Below are 15,150 nucleotides of genomic sequence, written 5' to 3' on the forward strand. Positions count from 1 at the left end.
CCCAGGCTGGCAGACATTGCACAAGCAAGTGCCTTTAATCACTGAGCCATCTCCCCAGCCCTAAGCATATCATTTTGTTCAAAGCTTTGAGCTTTGATGAGCAAGTTCACCAGGGTCACATGAAAACTACTTATGGAGCTGGCAGAAGATTGGCCACACCTTGCAGACTTGGGAACCTGAATACAGGGCATTTAAGATGTACTGATAGCCTGAGTCTCCACCTGAAAACTTCAATGTCCCCTTAAAATGCACATATTTTTGATTTATCCCTGTGGAGGCAGTGTGCAAGGATTATATGCAAGAGAATTTTGGAGCCAGCGTGGTGGTGCATGCCTTTAATCCCAGCACTTGGAAGGCAGAGGTAGTTTGAGGTCACCCTGAGACTACATAGTGAATTCCAGGTCAACCTGAACTACATCAAAACCCTACCTTGAAAAACCAGAAGTAAACAAAAAGAGAAAGAGAATTTTGGATTAGCAGTCCTGTCGCCCTTAGAACAATCTTTAAGCCTGGACTAGAGCGAGACCCTAACTCAGAAAACAAAACAAAGGGCTGGAGAGATGGCGTAGCGGTTAAGCACTTGCCTGTGAAGCCTAAGGACCCTGGTTCGAGGCTTGGTTCCCCAGGTCCCACGTTAGCCAGATGCACAAGGGGGCGCACGCGTCTGGAGTTTGTTTGCAGAGGCTGGAAGCCCTGGCGCACCCATTCTCTCTCTCTCCCTCTACCTGTCTTTCTCTCTGTGTCTGTCACTCTCAAATAAATAAATAAAAAATTTAGAAAAAAAATTGGCAGCACCACAGGTTTTCTCCCTTGTTCATATTGTGCCATAACAACCTATGCCTCTCAGGTAGCTACTGTAGATCAAGCAGAAACTTACCTGCTTTCTGTTACCAGGAGCACCCTAAGTTCCAGTGCATTTTGCCAAGTCATAACTTTCCAAAGGCTTAAAGATTGTTCTAAGGGCAACAGGACTACTAATCCAAAATTCTCTTTCTCTTTTGTTTACTTTTGGATTTTCAAGGTAGGGTTTTGATGTAGTTCAGGTTGACCTGGAATTCACTATGTAGTCTCAGGGTGGCCTCGAACTCATGGCGATCCTCCTTTTTCTGCCTCGGAGTGCTGGGATGAAAGGCCCAGCTTGGGCTGTCAATTTTTACAAACACAGAAACATAAACTGAGGGTTAGCTTGAAAAAATAATCAAATATCTTAATTGCCAATGCTAGAAAAAGTTTTCTAGGCTTTTAGTTTTCAGCCTTCCTTAGAAGCAAACTTCACAGAAAATGTTTTTCCTTTTCCCATTACAGGTAACAGTCCTTTGGACAGCCCTCGGAATTTCTCTCCAAATGCACCTGCTCACTTTTCCTTTGTTCCTGCCCGTAGGTAAGTTGCTAGGAAATGTTCTCTGTGGCTAGCATATGTGGCACAGTGTTTTTTCATGTGGGTTGGGTTACCTTGGGCCACCAGCAATCAAAACTCCTCCCCTGCTTTCCTCTCCCAGATTATAACCATCTTGTTTAAGTTTTGCTGTCCAAGTGGTGTGTATACTTATAGTTGAATATCTGGAGTAGATTTAAGAAGTGGATATACTTTCATAATCCTAAATAGATGTCCCTGGTGATCTAATAATAAGTTTCAAAATATTCCATTTTGATACATATCCTAGGGTGATGGATGAGAAATGAGCTCTTATTCCAGGAGAAGGGGTGGGAGGAGAAAAGTAATACTTTTTTTAACCCATTTAGTTCCAAAGGGCTGAAAGGACATGACATGCCTCTCCTTGGCTTTGAGCTGGAATCCCAAGTGTGGATACAGAAAGATTTTAAGGTCTTCACTTTATCCTCCCTGAACTTGGAAAGCTTTAGTGCATCCTGTCATCTCTGAAAGTGATAAAAGGCTATTTATAGGTTCTCCTAGCAACTGTGACAGCTCCACCCATGGCTAGGTCATCTTGTGGCCTCTAGAGAAGTCCATGCTAATAGTCTATCCAAACCTTGTACCAAGACTTTACACATACATTGGCTTCTTCTCAGAACTTTTTCTAAGATTCCTTCTTAGCCAAAGTTTTAAGTGCTTCCCTCATTCCTGGGAAGGTAAGGTCTCACTCTAGCCCAAGCTGACCTGAAACAAACTCTATTATGAGGCTGGCCTCAAACTCATGGCAATCCTCCTACTTCTGACTCCTGAGTGCTGGGATTAAAGACATGTGCTACTATATCCAGTTCGAGTTTTTTTTTTTTTTTTTTTAATTTGGGATTTCTTTTTTTTAGTTTTGAGGTTTATAGTGTTTTCCCCCCTCCTTCATTGGAGTCAGTCTTTAGTACTAAAACCTTCAGAAAAATTATGACAATGATTCCACCATTGTAACCACTAATGGGTACAAAACATAGTCCTTCTTGGGGTAAGAACAGTTCTAATACTTAGGCTAATTTTTTAAAAGACATAACAGAAAAAGAGATTCCTGGAAACAGTATTTACTATTGAAGTTAAAACCTAAAAGAAATACATCCCATTCTTCTTAAGGATTCTGTGTCAGTGAAAAGGATTTGGGCAGGTGGACAGAGGCCTGATGGCTGGCTTGGGTGCCTCTCCTCACCCAGTTAGTTTGGACTAGAGTGAGACCCTCCTCTAGAAAACAAAACAAACAAACAAATATATGTATATGTATATATGTATAAATATATATAATAAATATATATATACACATATGTGTGTGTATATAATTTTCTTGAGAGAGAAAGAGGCAGAGAGAAAAAGAATGGGTGTGACAAGAGTCTCTAGCCATTGCAAATGAACTTCAGACATATGGGCCACTTTGTGCATCTGGCTTACTTGGTCCTGGTGAATCAAAACTGGGTCCTTAGTCTTTGCAGACAAGGGCCTTAACCGCTAAGCCATCTCCAGCCCGACATTTGTTTTAAATATGATTACAGAGTGATATTCAGTTTACAGAACAGGAATTATTTCATATAAGTTTCATCAGAGACATCTAATGACGGGGGAGGAACCACTACCATCTCCATATATTAATTGTGCTGAGCACCAACAAGATACATGCTTTAAAATCTATGCTAATTTGAAGCCCCTATATTGTACTAAGCAGGATTATTGGCTATTGAAAATAACACCAAGACAGGCTTATTTAAAGACATATTTGGCAGTGTGTTAAATGTATGATTATTACAGTTTAAAAACAAATTTTCCATTGCCTTAATTTCAGTTTTCAGGTTTTTTTTTTTTTTTTCTTTAAAAGTAGTGAGTTGTAAGCTGGGTGTGGTGGCACACATTTTTAATCCCAGCACTTGGGAGGCAGAGGTAAGAGGATTGCCATGAGTTTGAGGCCATCCTGAGACTACATAGGGAATTCCAGGTCAGCCTAGACTAGAGTGAGACTCTACCTCAAAAAAAAAAAAAACAAAAAAACAGGTAGTGAGTTGTGTATGTGAGCAGCAGTGGGGGGGGGCAATAAATGCTTTATGGACAAGGGAAAAAACTATACCAGAGCCAACTTAATCACCATCATCTCTTTTTTTTAATTAATTTATTTATTTGAGAGCTACAGACACAGAGAGAAAGACAGGTAGAAGGAGAGAGAGAATGGGCGCGCCAGGGCTTCCAGCCTCAGCAAACGAACTCCAGATGCGTGCGCCCCCTTGTGCATCTGGCTAACGTGGGACCTGGGGAACCGAGCCTCGAACCTGGGTCCTTAGGCTTCACAGGCAAGCGCTTAACCGCTAAGCCATCTCTCTAGCCCCCCCCCCCCTTTTTTTTTTTTAAAGAAAACTTAGCTGGTTGTGGTGGCACACGCCTTTAATCCCAGCACTTGGGAGGCAGAGGCAGAGGATCACTGTGAATCACCGTGAGTTCGAGGCCACCCTGAGACTACATAGTGAATTCCAGGTCAGCCTGGGCTAGAGTGAGACCCTACCTCGAAAAACCAAAAAAAAAAAAAAAAGACTTATTTATTTATTGTTATTTATTTATTTGAGAGCGACAGACAGAAAGAGGCAGATAGAGAGAATGGGTGCATCAGGGCTTCTAGCCACTGCAAACAAATTCCAGACGCATGTGCTCACTTGTGCATCTGGCTAACATGGGTCTTGGAGAGTCGAGCCTCGAACTGGGGTCCTTAGGCTTCACAGGCAAGCGCTTAATTGCTAAGCCATCTCTCCAGCCTTAATCACCACCATCTTATTCTTTACCTTCCTCCTCTTCCTTCCTTTTCTTGCTCTTCTCAGCCTTGACAATTCTTTTGTTGCTACATCAGGTGTTCATTTAGCTCTGTAGGCAGCAGTATCCTTTTCAGGTTTTTCCATCAGCTTTCTTTTTGTAAGGCTGCTTGTCCCCTGAAGCAGTGTTTCCTCATCTCTCCCAGTGTCTTTGTAACATTACCAATGGACAGGACGTTCCCTGTTTTGGGGTACTACTCAGAACAGAACAAGAAGACTCTGAAGGAGGCCTCTTGGTGCATTTGGATCCTGGGACTTTTTTTTCTTTCATTGAAGTAAAGTCTCACTCTAGCCCACTCACTGTATAGTCTCAAACTGGCCTTGAACTCACAGCGATCCTACTAGTTCTGCCTCCTGAGTTCTGGTGTTAAAGGCATGTACCACCACACCTAGTCTTGAACTTCTTTTTTGTTTCCCCTTTAGGAGGGCTCTAGGTTTTCATTTCTCTCATAATGAGCCTTGTCCACCTTTGCCAGGTCTTCACATTTTCCTTTTTCTTTAGCTGTCATTGTCTTCCACCTCTCTGAGCACTTCTTGGAGAACTCTGAGAAGTTGATGGAAGCATTTGGGTGCTTCTTGTGGTCTGTCTGGCAAGTTTGCTCAAAGAATGCATTTGATGACTTTTTTTTTTTTCTTTGCCTTTCGGCTTCTTAGGGTCTACTTTGCCCATGTTTAGTTGTTTTTCCTCGGTGAGGCACAGAGTCGTCCAGTGCCTGTCTGGCTCTCGTTGGCCTTGCACTCTCTGTGGAGCTCAATGTACTGCAATGGCTGTGAACCAGAGTGAACCAGTGTCAGACACAGCCTTCTTACTGTATCTGATCTGTCAGGAAGCATGACATTTGAGTCATCTACATGGAACATGGATCCCTAGGCTGGTCTCTTACTGGACAGGTTGATGAAATAGTCCAGAGCCCTGATTGTAGAATTTGACAGAAAAGACAGATGTAATGCTAAGGATAGACCCATGTGTCATATAATTTCATTTAGACTGCCACATATTTCTGGGGAAAAAAAAAAAAGGTGTGCTTTTGCCAAACTAGATGAAATGCTGGGGGTCAGATTACTCTCTCTGGTTCCTTTGGTTCTCATTTATAATTTATATCTTTTCACTACAGCCATGGCCACAGAGCAGACAGGTAATGGTGGGTGTGATGGAGAGGGTGGGGACACTGCTCTGCATGGTCAGTGTGGCTTGTGATTTTATGCTTTGTGAGAAAACTAGTTGTAGTGGTTCTTTTCTGACTGGTGTGGACATTGGGCCTTTCTAGCAAAGAAACCCTATAGTATCCCCCATTAGCTGTTGGAACCAAGACTCAGAGCTCTTTGGAGGCATAATTTGAAAAGTTCCAAGCTTCTGAACTTAGGGACAATTTGCCCTCATTCTCACAACTTTCCTCAAGTCTCCAATGAGGTGACTAAACAGAAGTAAAGAGTCTATAGTAGCATTGTGTACTGGCTTGGTACCTCTTCTGCATGCAGAAGTGGGATCCATGAACTTGGTTTCATTTTTTACTTAAAGGATTGAAATTCACTTGTGAAAAACTACATTTGACAAGGGCTTGGGAAATCCATCCCTAAATGACACTTTTCTAATTTTTACTGAAGTGTTTTCTTGGAATTGGGTGGTTTTCTTGTGTATACCATCTAGGGCCCAACAAAGTAAAAAGAGCACTTGAAACAACACCCTCTGGCACCTTCCTGGACTTTTTTTTTTTTTTTTTTTAACTCAGAGACTAGGTTCCAGCAGAGTTCTAATTTTCATGTGCTGGCTATCTAGGTGGCATGAAGTTTGAGTCCTGTGCATGTGGTGTAGAACCTCCAGCTCTACCCTTTACAAATCATAGTAGAAAAGCTGCTTAATATTGATGGGGATGAGGGCTTTGAAAGAAGAATCCCTGCCAAGATTCCTTCTGACTATTTTCTTTTTTACCTAATCACTGCCATAACTGTGAGGCTTTGAACAAATAACTAAACCTCTGCATATTAGCATTTTCTCTGTAAACTGTAACCAGAATTTCCAAAGGTCCTCCACTGCTGAGGTCTTAAGATCCTGTGAGTAGTGGCAGAGTTCTTTTGACTCATTATCAACACAAGCAGGATATGCCACCAAGCTCCAAAAGAAAGACTGTTTTATACAACATCCTACAAACTAAGCAAAGAATTGCATATCTATATTATAAAAGCTTCAGATCAGATCCCTGCTTAGTCTTTCTCCACTATAGTAAAGGAGAACATTGTGGTTCTTTGTGTTGAGAGCTTTTGGGGACATCCTTTTGAGAACAACAGAAAGCCTCCCCCAGAAACTCATAAACAACCAAAGTTATGTCACTTCCCTTCTCTTTCATAAGGTCACTGTCACTTTTGTGTTCATTTGGTTTTTCAAGGTAGGGTCTTACTCTAGCCCAGGCTGACCTGGAATTCACTATGTAGTCTCAGGCTGGCCTAGAACTCACAGTAACCCTACCTCTGTCTCCCAAGTGCTGGGATTAAAGGCATATGACATCACACATGGCTAAGTTACTGTCACTTTTTGGCAAACATTTTCAAAGCCTGATTTATGTGGGTCCTAATGGATTCTGGGTAGCCTATAAATATTTGCCATCGACTGATGTTCAGTTCAGATCCTGATAGTGGTCCATTTCATATCAACACAGTGACCTACAGAAGTTCGAAGAACCAGGTGTGGTGGTGTACGCTTTTAATCCCAGCTCTCAGGAGGCAGAGGTAGGAGGATCACCTTGAGTTCAAGGCCAATCTGAGACTACATGGTGAATTCCAGGTCAGCCTGGGCTAGAGCAAGACCCTACCTTGAAAAACAAACAAAACAAAGCAAAAAAGTTCAAAGAGCTCTTAGCATGTAACTGTCAACAGAAGGCTATGCATGGTAGCACATGCCTTTAATTCTAGCACTCAAGAGTCTGAGGGAGGAGTATCATTGGGTCAGGCCCTGCCTGGGGTGCACAAGAAGGCCTTATTAAAAAAAAAAAAAAGAGGGCTGGAGAGATGGCTTAGCGGTTAAGTGCTTGTCTGTGAAGCCTATGGACCCCGGTTCGAGGCTCGGTTCCCCAGGTCCCACGTTAGCCAGATGCACAAGGGGGCGCATGCGTCTGGAGTTCGTTTGCAGTGGCTGGAAGCCCTGGCGCGCCCATTCTCTCTCTCTCCCTCTATCTGTCTTTCTCTCTGTGTCTGTCGCTCTCAAATAAATAAATTAAAAAAAAAAATTTAAAAAAAAAAAAAAGAGAGAGAGAGAATTGGCTGGGATGGTAGCACACGCCTTTAGTCCCAGTACTTGGGAGGCCAAGGTAGGAGGATCATCATGAGTTTGAGGTTACCCTTAGACTACATAGTGAATTCCAGGTCAACCTGAATTAGAGCGAGACCTCACCTTGAAAAACCAATAAGTAAATAAATTTTTAAAAACAGTGTTATATAACAGATGTTATTATTCAAAGCATGGACTCAGTAGTCAGTAGTAGTTATCTCTGAAGTAGAAGTCACGCAGAAGGCCCTGTGTAGGAGAGGTGTGAGAGCACATGCTGGGCAGAGCATGTTTTGAGACAAGATGTATACCAGAGAATTAATTGCCCAAAAATGTTGAAGGACACAGGCAGGCAAGTCATGAGGCTCAGGCAGGGGACCTGTAGGAACTGCTTAATCTTCTTTTTCTTACATAGGACTGATGGACGGCGCTGGTCTTTGGCCTCTTTGCCTTCTTCGGGCTATGGAACCAACACTCCTAGCTCCACTGTCTCCGTAAGTAGTAAATCTGTAGCCATACCTCCTCTACTCTGAGGAAGTACTTACCTACAGGTAACTACTCTTCATCCAGTGCTGCAAAATAGTTCTCAGCTTTTCTTCCAGAATCATTAAGTTTTTTTTTTCCAAGGTAGGGTCTCATTCTAGTCCAGGCTGACCTGGGAATTCACTGTGTAGTCTCAGGGTGGCCTTGAACTCACGGCAGTCTTCCTACCTCTGCCTCCCAAGTGCTGGGATTAAAGGCATGCACCACCATGCCTGGCTTTTTTTTTTGAAAGTTTCTTCATAAGGGTAAATGGAAGAAAGGTTTAGTGACCCTTCGCAGCCACATACCTGATGTTAGGTCCGGAACTTAGAAAACCAATGAGATGGTTTCTTTGGGCACCCAAGGTTTTTGTTTTTAGCATATTTTTATTTATTTATTTGAGAGAGAATATGGGTGTGCCAGGGCCTCCAGCTACTGCAAATAAACTCCAGAGGAATATGCCACCTTGTGCATCTGACTTATGTAGGTCCTGGGGAATTGAACCTCAGTCCTTTGGCTTTACAGGCAAGTTCCTTAGCCTCTATGCTATCTTTCCAGCCTGGGCTCAAAGTTTTACTAACACCAACTAGGGGGTTGCAGGGTTCTGAACAGATAAACTGGGGAGGGAGCTCTGAACCACCTAATAATAGAAAAGATTTTGTTTTGTTTGTTTTTGAGGTAGGGCCTCGCTGTAGCCCAGGCTGACCCAGAATTCACCGTGTAATCTCAGGGTGGCCTCAAACTCTCAGCAATTCTCCTACCTCCGCCTTCCGAATACTGGGATTTAAAAAAAAAATCATAATAATTTTAAAAGAGTATAAAATCATCTTTTGGGGAGAATGAGGGATAGGATCTCACTATAGTCTAGGCTGACCTGGAACTCACTCTAGCCCAGGTTGGCCTCAAATTCACAGCAGTCCTCCTACGTCAGCCTCCTGAGGGCCCTACCATGCCAGGCTAAAGTATTCTTGTGGAGATGTAGGAAATTGGGTGTCTGGTCCACACTGTATGGGGTGTCTGCTTCACATGGGGAGTGGTGGGAGTTTTGCTGGGATAAAGATCAAGACTTTATTATTATTTTACATTGACAACCTATATAATTATAGACAAGGGGCTGCAAAAATGCTTAGCAGTTAAGGCATTTGCCTACAAAGCCAAAGGACCTTGGTTTGATTCCCAATAACCCACATAAACCAGAAGCACAAGGTGGCCGCATGTGTCTGGAGTTCCTTTGCAGTGGCTGGAGGCCCTGGCTTGCCCATTTTCTCTCTCCCTCTCTCTGCCTCTTTCTCTCTCCCAAATACATAAATTAAATAAATAAAGTTTAAAAAATTATAGATAATAAGCCATGATAATTCCCTCCCTCCTTTCCCCTTTGCAGTTATACTCTCCATCATATCCTCTCCCTCTCTCAGTCTCTCTTTTATTTTGATGTCCTCATCTTTTCCTCCTATTATGATGGTGGTGTAGGTAGTGCCAGGCACTGCGAGGTTATGGATATCAAGGCCATTTTGTGTCTGGAAGAGTATATTGTGAGGAGTTCTAACCCTTCCTTTGGCTCTTCTTTCCACCACCTTTTGCACAATGGACCCTGAGCCTTGGAAGGTATGATAGAGATATTTCAGTGCTGAGTACTCCACTGCCACTTCCTCTCTGCACAATGATTCATTTTGAGTCATCCATCTGAAAAGAGAATCAAAAGTGAGAGTAGCATTAATATATGGGAATGAACAATAAGAGGAGTGTTTACCAGGTAGTTTGATGAGCATAATAAATGTATTTATCCAGACACCAACAGGCATTATATCCCTAGGACTCATGACTTCCCCCTCATAGGTTTCCAGTATCAGGCATGTATATTTTCACATGGAGCAGGCCTCCAGTCCAATTAGAGAGTGGTTGGCTTCCCCGTAGCAGACATGCCACTATTGTGTGCATTGCCTCATTTGGCCTGGCTGGCCAAATGATATGTGGCTTGCAGTGTCCACTGATGCCTTCTCTGTCTTCCATGGAGCTGCATGCAGTGTAGCTTTTTCCAGATTTCTTCTGTCAGCTGTTCTACAGGGTGGAAGTTTTCAAATCAGTTCCAACTTGATTTCTCAGTGACCTTGCAGCCCAAGCATGTGGAGTCTTCAGCTATCTATTCCCAGTGGGGAACCAAGAGCTTGGCAATGAACTGTAATGTTTGGGGGGCATCAGAGACCTCCCTGGCCAACAACTCACTGGAAGGTATCCCATCCCTGGCACTGAAAATTTTCTAGTAACAATCTATGGTTTTCTGGCTGTGCCATTGTACAAGAACATAGGTTTCCATATGACTTATTCATACCTTCTTAGATTTTGATTAACTCTCCTTCACCCTTCTTTGCTCAGTCTCTTCCCCTGGCCTCTCTTAGGTCTTTCCACCCCCAATAATCTGTTCTATATCACCCCCTCAAGTCCTCTTCTCTCCTCACTCCCTTTTTTATTGTTACTTATTTGCAAGCAGAGAGAGAAGTGGTCTTCCCAAATCTTTGTAAAGTGGGCTTTTTATCTCATTTTTTGTCTATAGGTTTTAGCTCCAAGGGAGGGACTATCTCCTCCGAGCTCAGGTAAGGAAGAGTCTGGGAATCAATAATAATTTTTAAAAAAAGGTGTGGTGTGTAGCACACGCCTTTAATCCCACCAATTGGGAGGCAGAGGTAGGAAGATCATCATGACTTCAAGGCCACCCTGAGACTACATAGTGATTCAGGTCAGCCTGGACTAGAGTGAACCTCTACCTCAAAAAAGAAAGAAAGGAAAGTAAGGGGAAGGGAAGAGAAGGGGAAGGGAAAAGAGAAGGAAAGGAAAGGAAGGTATTGCTTCTAGACTCCCAGATTTAGCCTGGGTTTACTTTACTAGGAGGGGTAGAAACAACTCTTTGAAACCTCAGTTTCCATAATAGAAAATAGCTTCCTCTGGGAGTTAGAGCCTGGCCAGAGTGCCTGAGAGTGCTTATGAAAGGAAAGACTCCTGAAACCTTTGCACTAAGTATTCACTGGCATCCTGTGTGATGGTGTTTAAATCAAATGTCCCTCATAAACTCATGTGTTCTGAATGCTTGGTCCCCAGCCGAGGGCTATTTGAGAGGTGGAACATTGCTGGAGGAAATGTGTTGTTGGGGGCAGGCTTATAGGTGTTATAGCCAACTCCCCCTTGCCAGAACTTGGCTCACTCTCTTTCTGTTTTCCACCTGCTGTGCCATGCCATACTTTTCTGTGCCATCATGAAGCTTAGCCTTAACATTGTAAGCCATAATAAATCCTTTCTTCCCATCAGCTGCTTTTGGTCAGGTGCTTCGTTCTAGCAGTAAGAAGGTAACTGCAATACCTATCCAGTTCCTCCTAGTGGATTCAGAGAAAGTTAACAATGAGCTGTTACTCTGCAAGTGAGATTATGCATGGGGGCTCCTAAGCATGGTTCCCCTGTTCCCTCCATTTTCGTTCTTTTTTTTTTTTTTTTTTTGGTTATTTTCTTGAGGTAGGGTCTCACTGTAGTCCAGGCTAACCTAGAATTCACTACGTAGTCTCAGGCTGGCCTCAAATAGCAATCATAGCAATCTTCCTACCTCTGCCTCCCTAGTGCTGGGATTAAAGGTGTGTGCCACCATGCCAGCTCTATCTTTATTTCCAGAAGCAAATTACCCTCTGGTGTCCCAAAGACTTAGTAAAACATCCTCTTTTCTCCTTTTACTTTTTTCTTTCATAAAAGAAGAAGCCAGGTGTGGTGATGCACGCCTTTAATCCTAATACTTGGGAGGCAGTGGTAGGAAGATCACTTTGAGTTCAAAGCCACCCTGAGATTGCATCGTGAATTCCAAGTCAGCCTGACCTAGAGTGAGATCCTACCTTAAAAAAAAAAAGAAGCAGCAGAGAAGAGTGATTGGGCCCATCTCTAAAACTTTGGAGAGGGCAAAATACAACAGATGTGCTGATTGCTAGTATGCATAACTGATCCTCAAATGAGTCCCCCTCTTTGAGCAACTTTACATTAAAGCCAGGAAGATAGGATTTGCAAACTTTATATGTATTTGGATTTGCAAACGTTTTGTATAATGGGCCAAGTTATGTTTTAGGATTCACAAGCCATGGATTGATGAGCCTTTTTTCTTCCATCATCTTTAAAAAAAATTTTTTTTTGTTTATCTTGTTGTTTGAGAGTTAGAGTCTCACTCTTAGCTCAGGCTGACCTGGAATTCACTATGTAGTCTCAGGGTGGCCTTGAATTCATGGCAATCCTCCTACCTCTGCCACCTGAGGGCTGGGATTAAAGGCATGCACCACCATACCCGGCCTTAAAAAATATTTTAATTTTTTTTTTTTTCATTTTTCTCAAAACATGTATTTAGCACATCTTTGAACACCTTTGTCAGAAGCTCTTGGGAATGTGTAGATACGCCACTCAGCACCCCGTGCCCTTCCTAGCCCTTGGTGACAAGGCCCCTCACGGCTTGCACAATGGCATCCTTGTCGATACCAAACATCTTCAGCAGCTCAGCTGGCTTCCCACTTCTTGGTACTTGGCCAACAGCCAGACGGGTAACAGTAACTCCAGGCTCACCCACTACTTCAGTGGACACTGCCTCACCTATGCCACCTTCATAGTAATGGTCCTCCACGGTGAGGATCCTGCCCTTGGTGGCACGGGCACTCTCAAGGATGAGCTTTCTGTCCAGGGGCTTGATGGTGAAAAGGTCCAGCACACGGGGCTGGAGAGATGGCTTAGCGGTTAAGCGCTTGCCTGTGAAGCCTAAGGACCCCGGTTCAAGGCTCTGTTCCCCAGGTCCCATGTTAGCCAGATGCACAAGGGGGCGCACACGTCTGGAGTTCGTTTGCAGAGGCTGGAAGCCCTGGCGTGCCCATTCTCTCTCTCCCTGTATCTGTCTTTCTCTCTGTGTCTGTAGCTCTCAAATAAATAAATAAAAAATTTTAATTAAAAAAAAAAAAAAAAAGGTCCCGCACACGGATACTGATCTTGTCTTTCTTCAGCATCTCAGCAGCAGCCAAGGCCTCATGCAAGGTTACACCAGCTCCAGTCACTGTCACCTGGTCATCTTTGCTCTTCAGAACCACCTTGCCTTGTCCAACTTGGAAATCCTCATTATTGTTGTAGATGATGGCGTTTTCTGGGCGGCTGGTCTGGATAAAGCAGGTGCCCTTTGTATTGGCTGCTAATTCCACTGCCTTCTCTGTAGCAATTCCATCACTTGGGTAAAAGACAGTTGACGTGGGGATTGACTGAAACATGGCCAGATCTTCCAGGGCCATCTGAGAGGGTCCATCTTCTCCAATGGACACACCACAGTGGGAGCCACAGAGGTTAATGTTGCTCTCGGAGATGGCCGCCATGTGTATCTGGTCAAAGGCCCGTGTGAAGAAGGCTGCGAAAGTGCTGCAGAAGGGCACTGTCCTGTTGCATGTGGCACAGCCTACAGCAATGCTCATCATGTTCTGCTCGGCAATGTAGCACTCAATAAAGGGGTCTGGGTGCTCCTTTTTTATTTATTTATTTATTTATTTATTTATTTATTTGAGAGCGACAGACACAGAGAGAAAGACAGATAGGAGAGAGAGAGAGCATGGGCGCGCCAGGGCTTCCAGCCTCTGCAAACGAACTCCAGACGCGTGCGCCCCCTTGTGCATCTGGCTAACGTGGGACCTGGGGAACCGAGCCTCGAACCGGGGTCCTTAGGCTTCACAGGCAAGCGCCTAACCGCTAAGCCATCTCTCCAGCCCTGGGTGCTCCTTTTTGAAGAGCTCTGAGAAGGTGGAGTTCTTGGTGTCCCCATCTGAGGCAATGATGCGGTCGCTGGCATGGCCTAGTTTGGCTAGGGCTAGCCCATAGGCCTTGCGAGTGGCAATCTTGTCCCCAGTTTAGCGGGGTGGGGTGGGCATACAGATGTTGTCAATGTCCACTGAGGGGGCGTCCTCCTGTGGTGGAGCAGCAAGTATCTTCTTTTTGCTCTGAACCTGGCTGTAGATTTCTTGGATGATCTGATCAGCCATGTTTTTGGGAAGAGGCTTCCCATGCCATGACTCCTTGTCTTCCACACCTGTGATCCCACGGCCCTTGAAGGTCTTGGCAATGATAGCTGTTGGCTGGTGCTTGGCTTGGCCAAAGGCCTTACACAGCTCTTTCACACTGTGTCTATCCACAATGACGGTGTGCCAGCCAAAAGCCTCACAGCGCTTCTGGTAGATGTCCACTTGGTGCTGCAGTGGGGCCGGGTCACTCTGGCCCAGGCAGTTGATATCAAGAATGGCAACGAGGTTGTCCAGCTTGCAAATTGCAGCAAAGGCCATGGCCTCCCACACAGAGCCTTCTGACAGCTCCCCATCGCCCAGCATGCAATAGACCCGGTAGCTGGCTTTGTTGAAGTATTTGCCTGTGTAGGCCATCCCACAAGCAGCTCCAAGGCCTTGGCCCAAGGAGCCAGTGGCCACATCAGTGAAGGCTTGTTTAGGGACAAGGTGCTTGTCCAAGTCAGAGTTGATCTTCCTCAGATTCAGGAGCTCCGCCTCAGGAAGGAAGCCAGCCTCAGCCCAGACTGCATACAGGACGGGAGCTGCATGGCCCTTGGAGAGCACAAAGCGATCATTGTGAGGGTTTCAGGGGTCCAGGGCCTTGTAGCGCATGGTGTGGAAAAAGAGGACAGCCATGATCTCAGCAGCACTGGCATATCAGACCCATGTACTCTTGCTCCCTGACTGCATGGTACGGTCTCAATGAGACCACTGCTAGTGGTCTGAGATCTGAGCAAGCCAATAGATGCTAGGGACTGTCATACTTTCCAGAAAGTACCAGCCAAGGTCCTAAATAGGGCTGAACATTTCTAGGAATTTCTGGTCATGGGGAAAAGACACTATACCTGAGCAGGGGATAAAAGTGCTGATAAAACCCCAGGAGAGATAACAGGTCCAAAGTGTGCATGAGTGGGGTGGGAAGCAAAGGGCCTGCAGTTCCAAACCTCCAGACAACAGGGCGTCTTAAAGGGCTCAAGGGTGAGTGCATCCCACCCCCCAGCCCACCGCCGGGGTGGCCTGGATGGAGCTGATACCGTGAGGAGTTGGCGCGGACCGTGAGGAGTCGGCAGGACGAGGACCGGAGAGAGCGCCGCTTGG

General features: G+C 44.7%; 2 protein-coding genes across 5 annotated transcripts in view; one reads left to right on the plus strand and one right to left on the minus strand.

Annotated features, from left to right (window-relative positions):
• Positions 1 to 15,150, plus strand: part of Mast2 (microtubule associated serine/threonine kinase 2) — a 216,644-nt gene that overhangs the window by 166,525 nt on the left and 34,969 nt on the right. For 3 of the 4 annotated variants that reach the window (XM_045150689.1, XM_045150691.1, XM_045150692.1), the window contains 3 exons: positions 1,306 to 1,381; positions 5,343 to 5,363; positions 7,902 to 7,980. In XM_045150689.1, the coding sequence (XP_045006624.1) occupies positions 1,306 to 1,381; positions 5,343 to 5,363; positions 7,902 to 7,980 (176 nt within the window). The remainder of the gene's footprint in view (positions 1 to 1,305; positions 1,382 to 5,342; positions 5,364 to 7,901; positions 7,981 to 15,150) is intronic. The other variant, XM_045150690.1, reaches the window with a different exon arrangement.
• Positions 12,348 to 14,698, minus strand: LOC101599251 (transketolase-like). The gene is given in 3 exon segments (XM_045150694.1): positions 12,348 to 12,735; positions 12,995 to 13,511; positions 13,743 to 14,698. Coding segments are annotated over 3 exon segments (1,749 nt in total). The 5' UTR covers positions 14,689 to 14,698; the 3' UTR covers positions 12,348 to 12,449.

Source organism: Jaculus jaculus, chromosome 5 (genome assembly GCF_020740685.1).
Source record: "Jaculus jaculus isolate mJacJac1 chromosome 5, mJacJac1.mat.Y.cur, whole genome shotgun sequence".
Taxonomy (NCBI): domain Eukaryota; kingdom Metazoa; phylum Chordata; class Mammalia; order Rodentia; family Dipodidae; genus Jaculus; species Jaculus jaculus.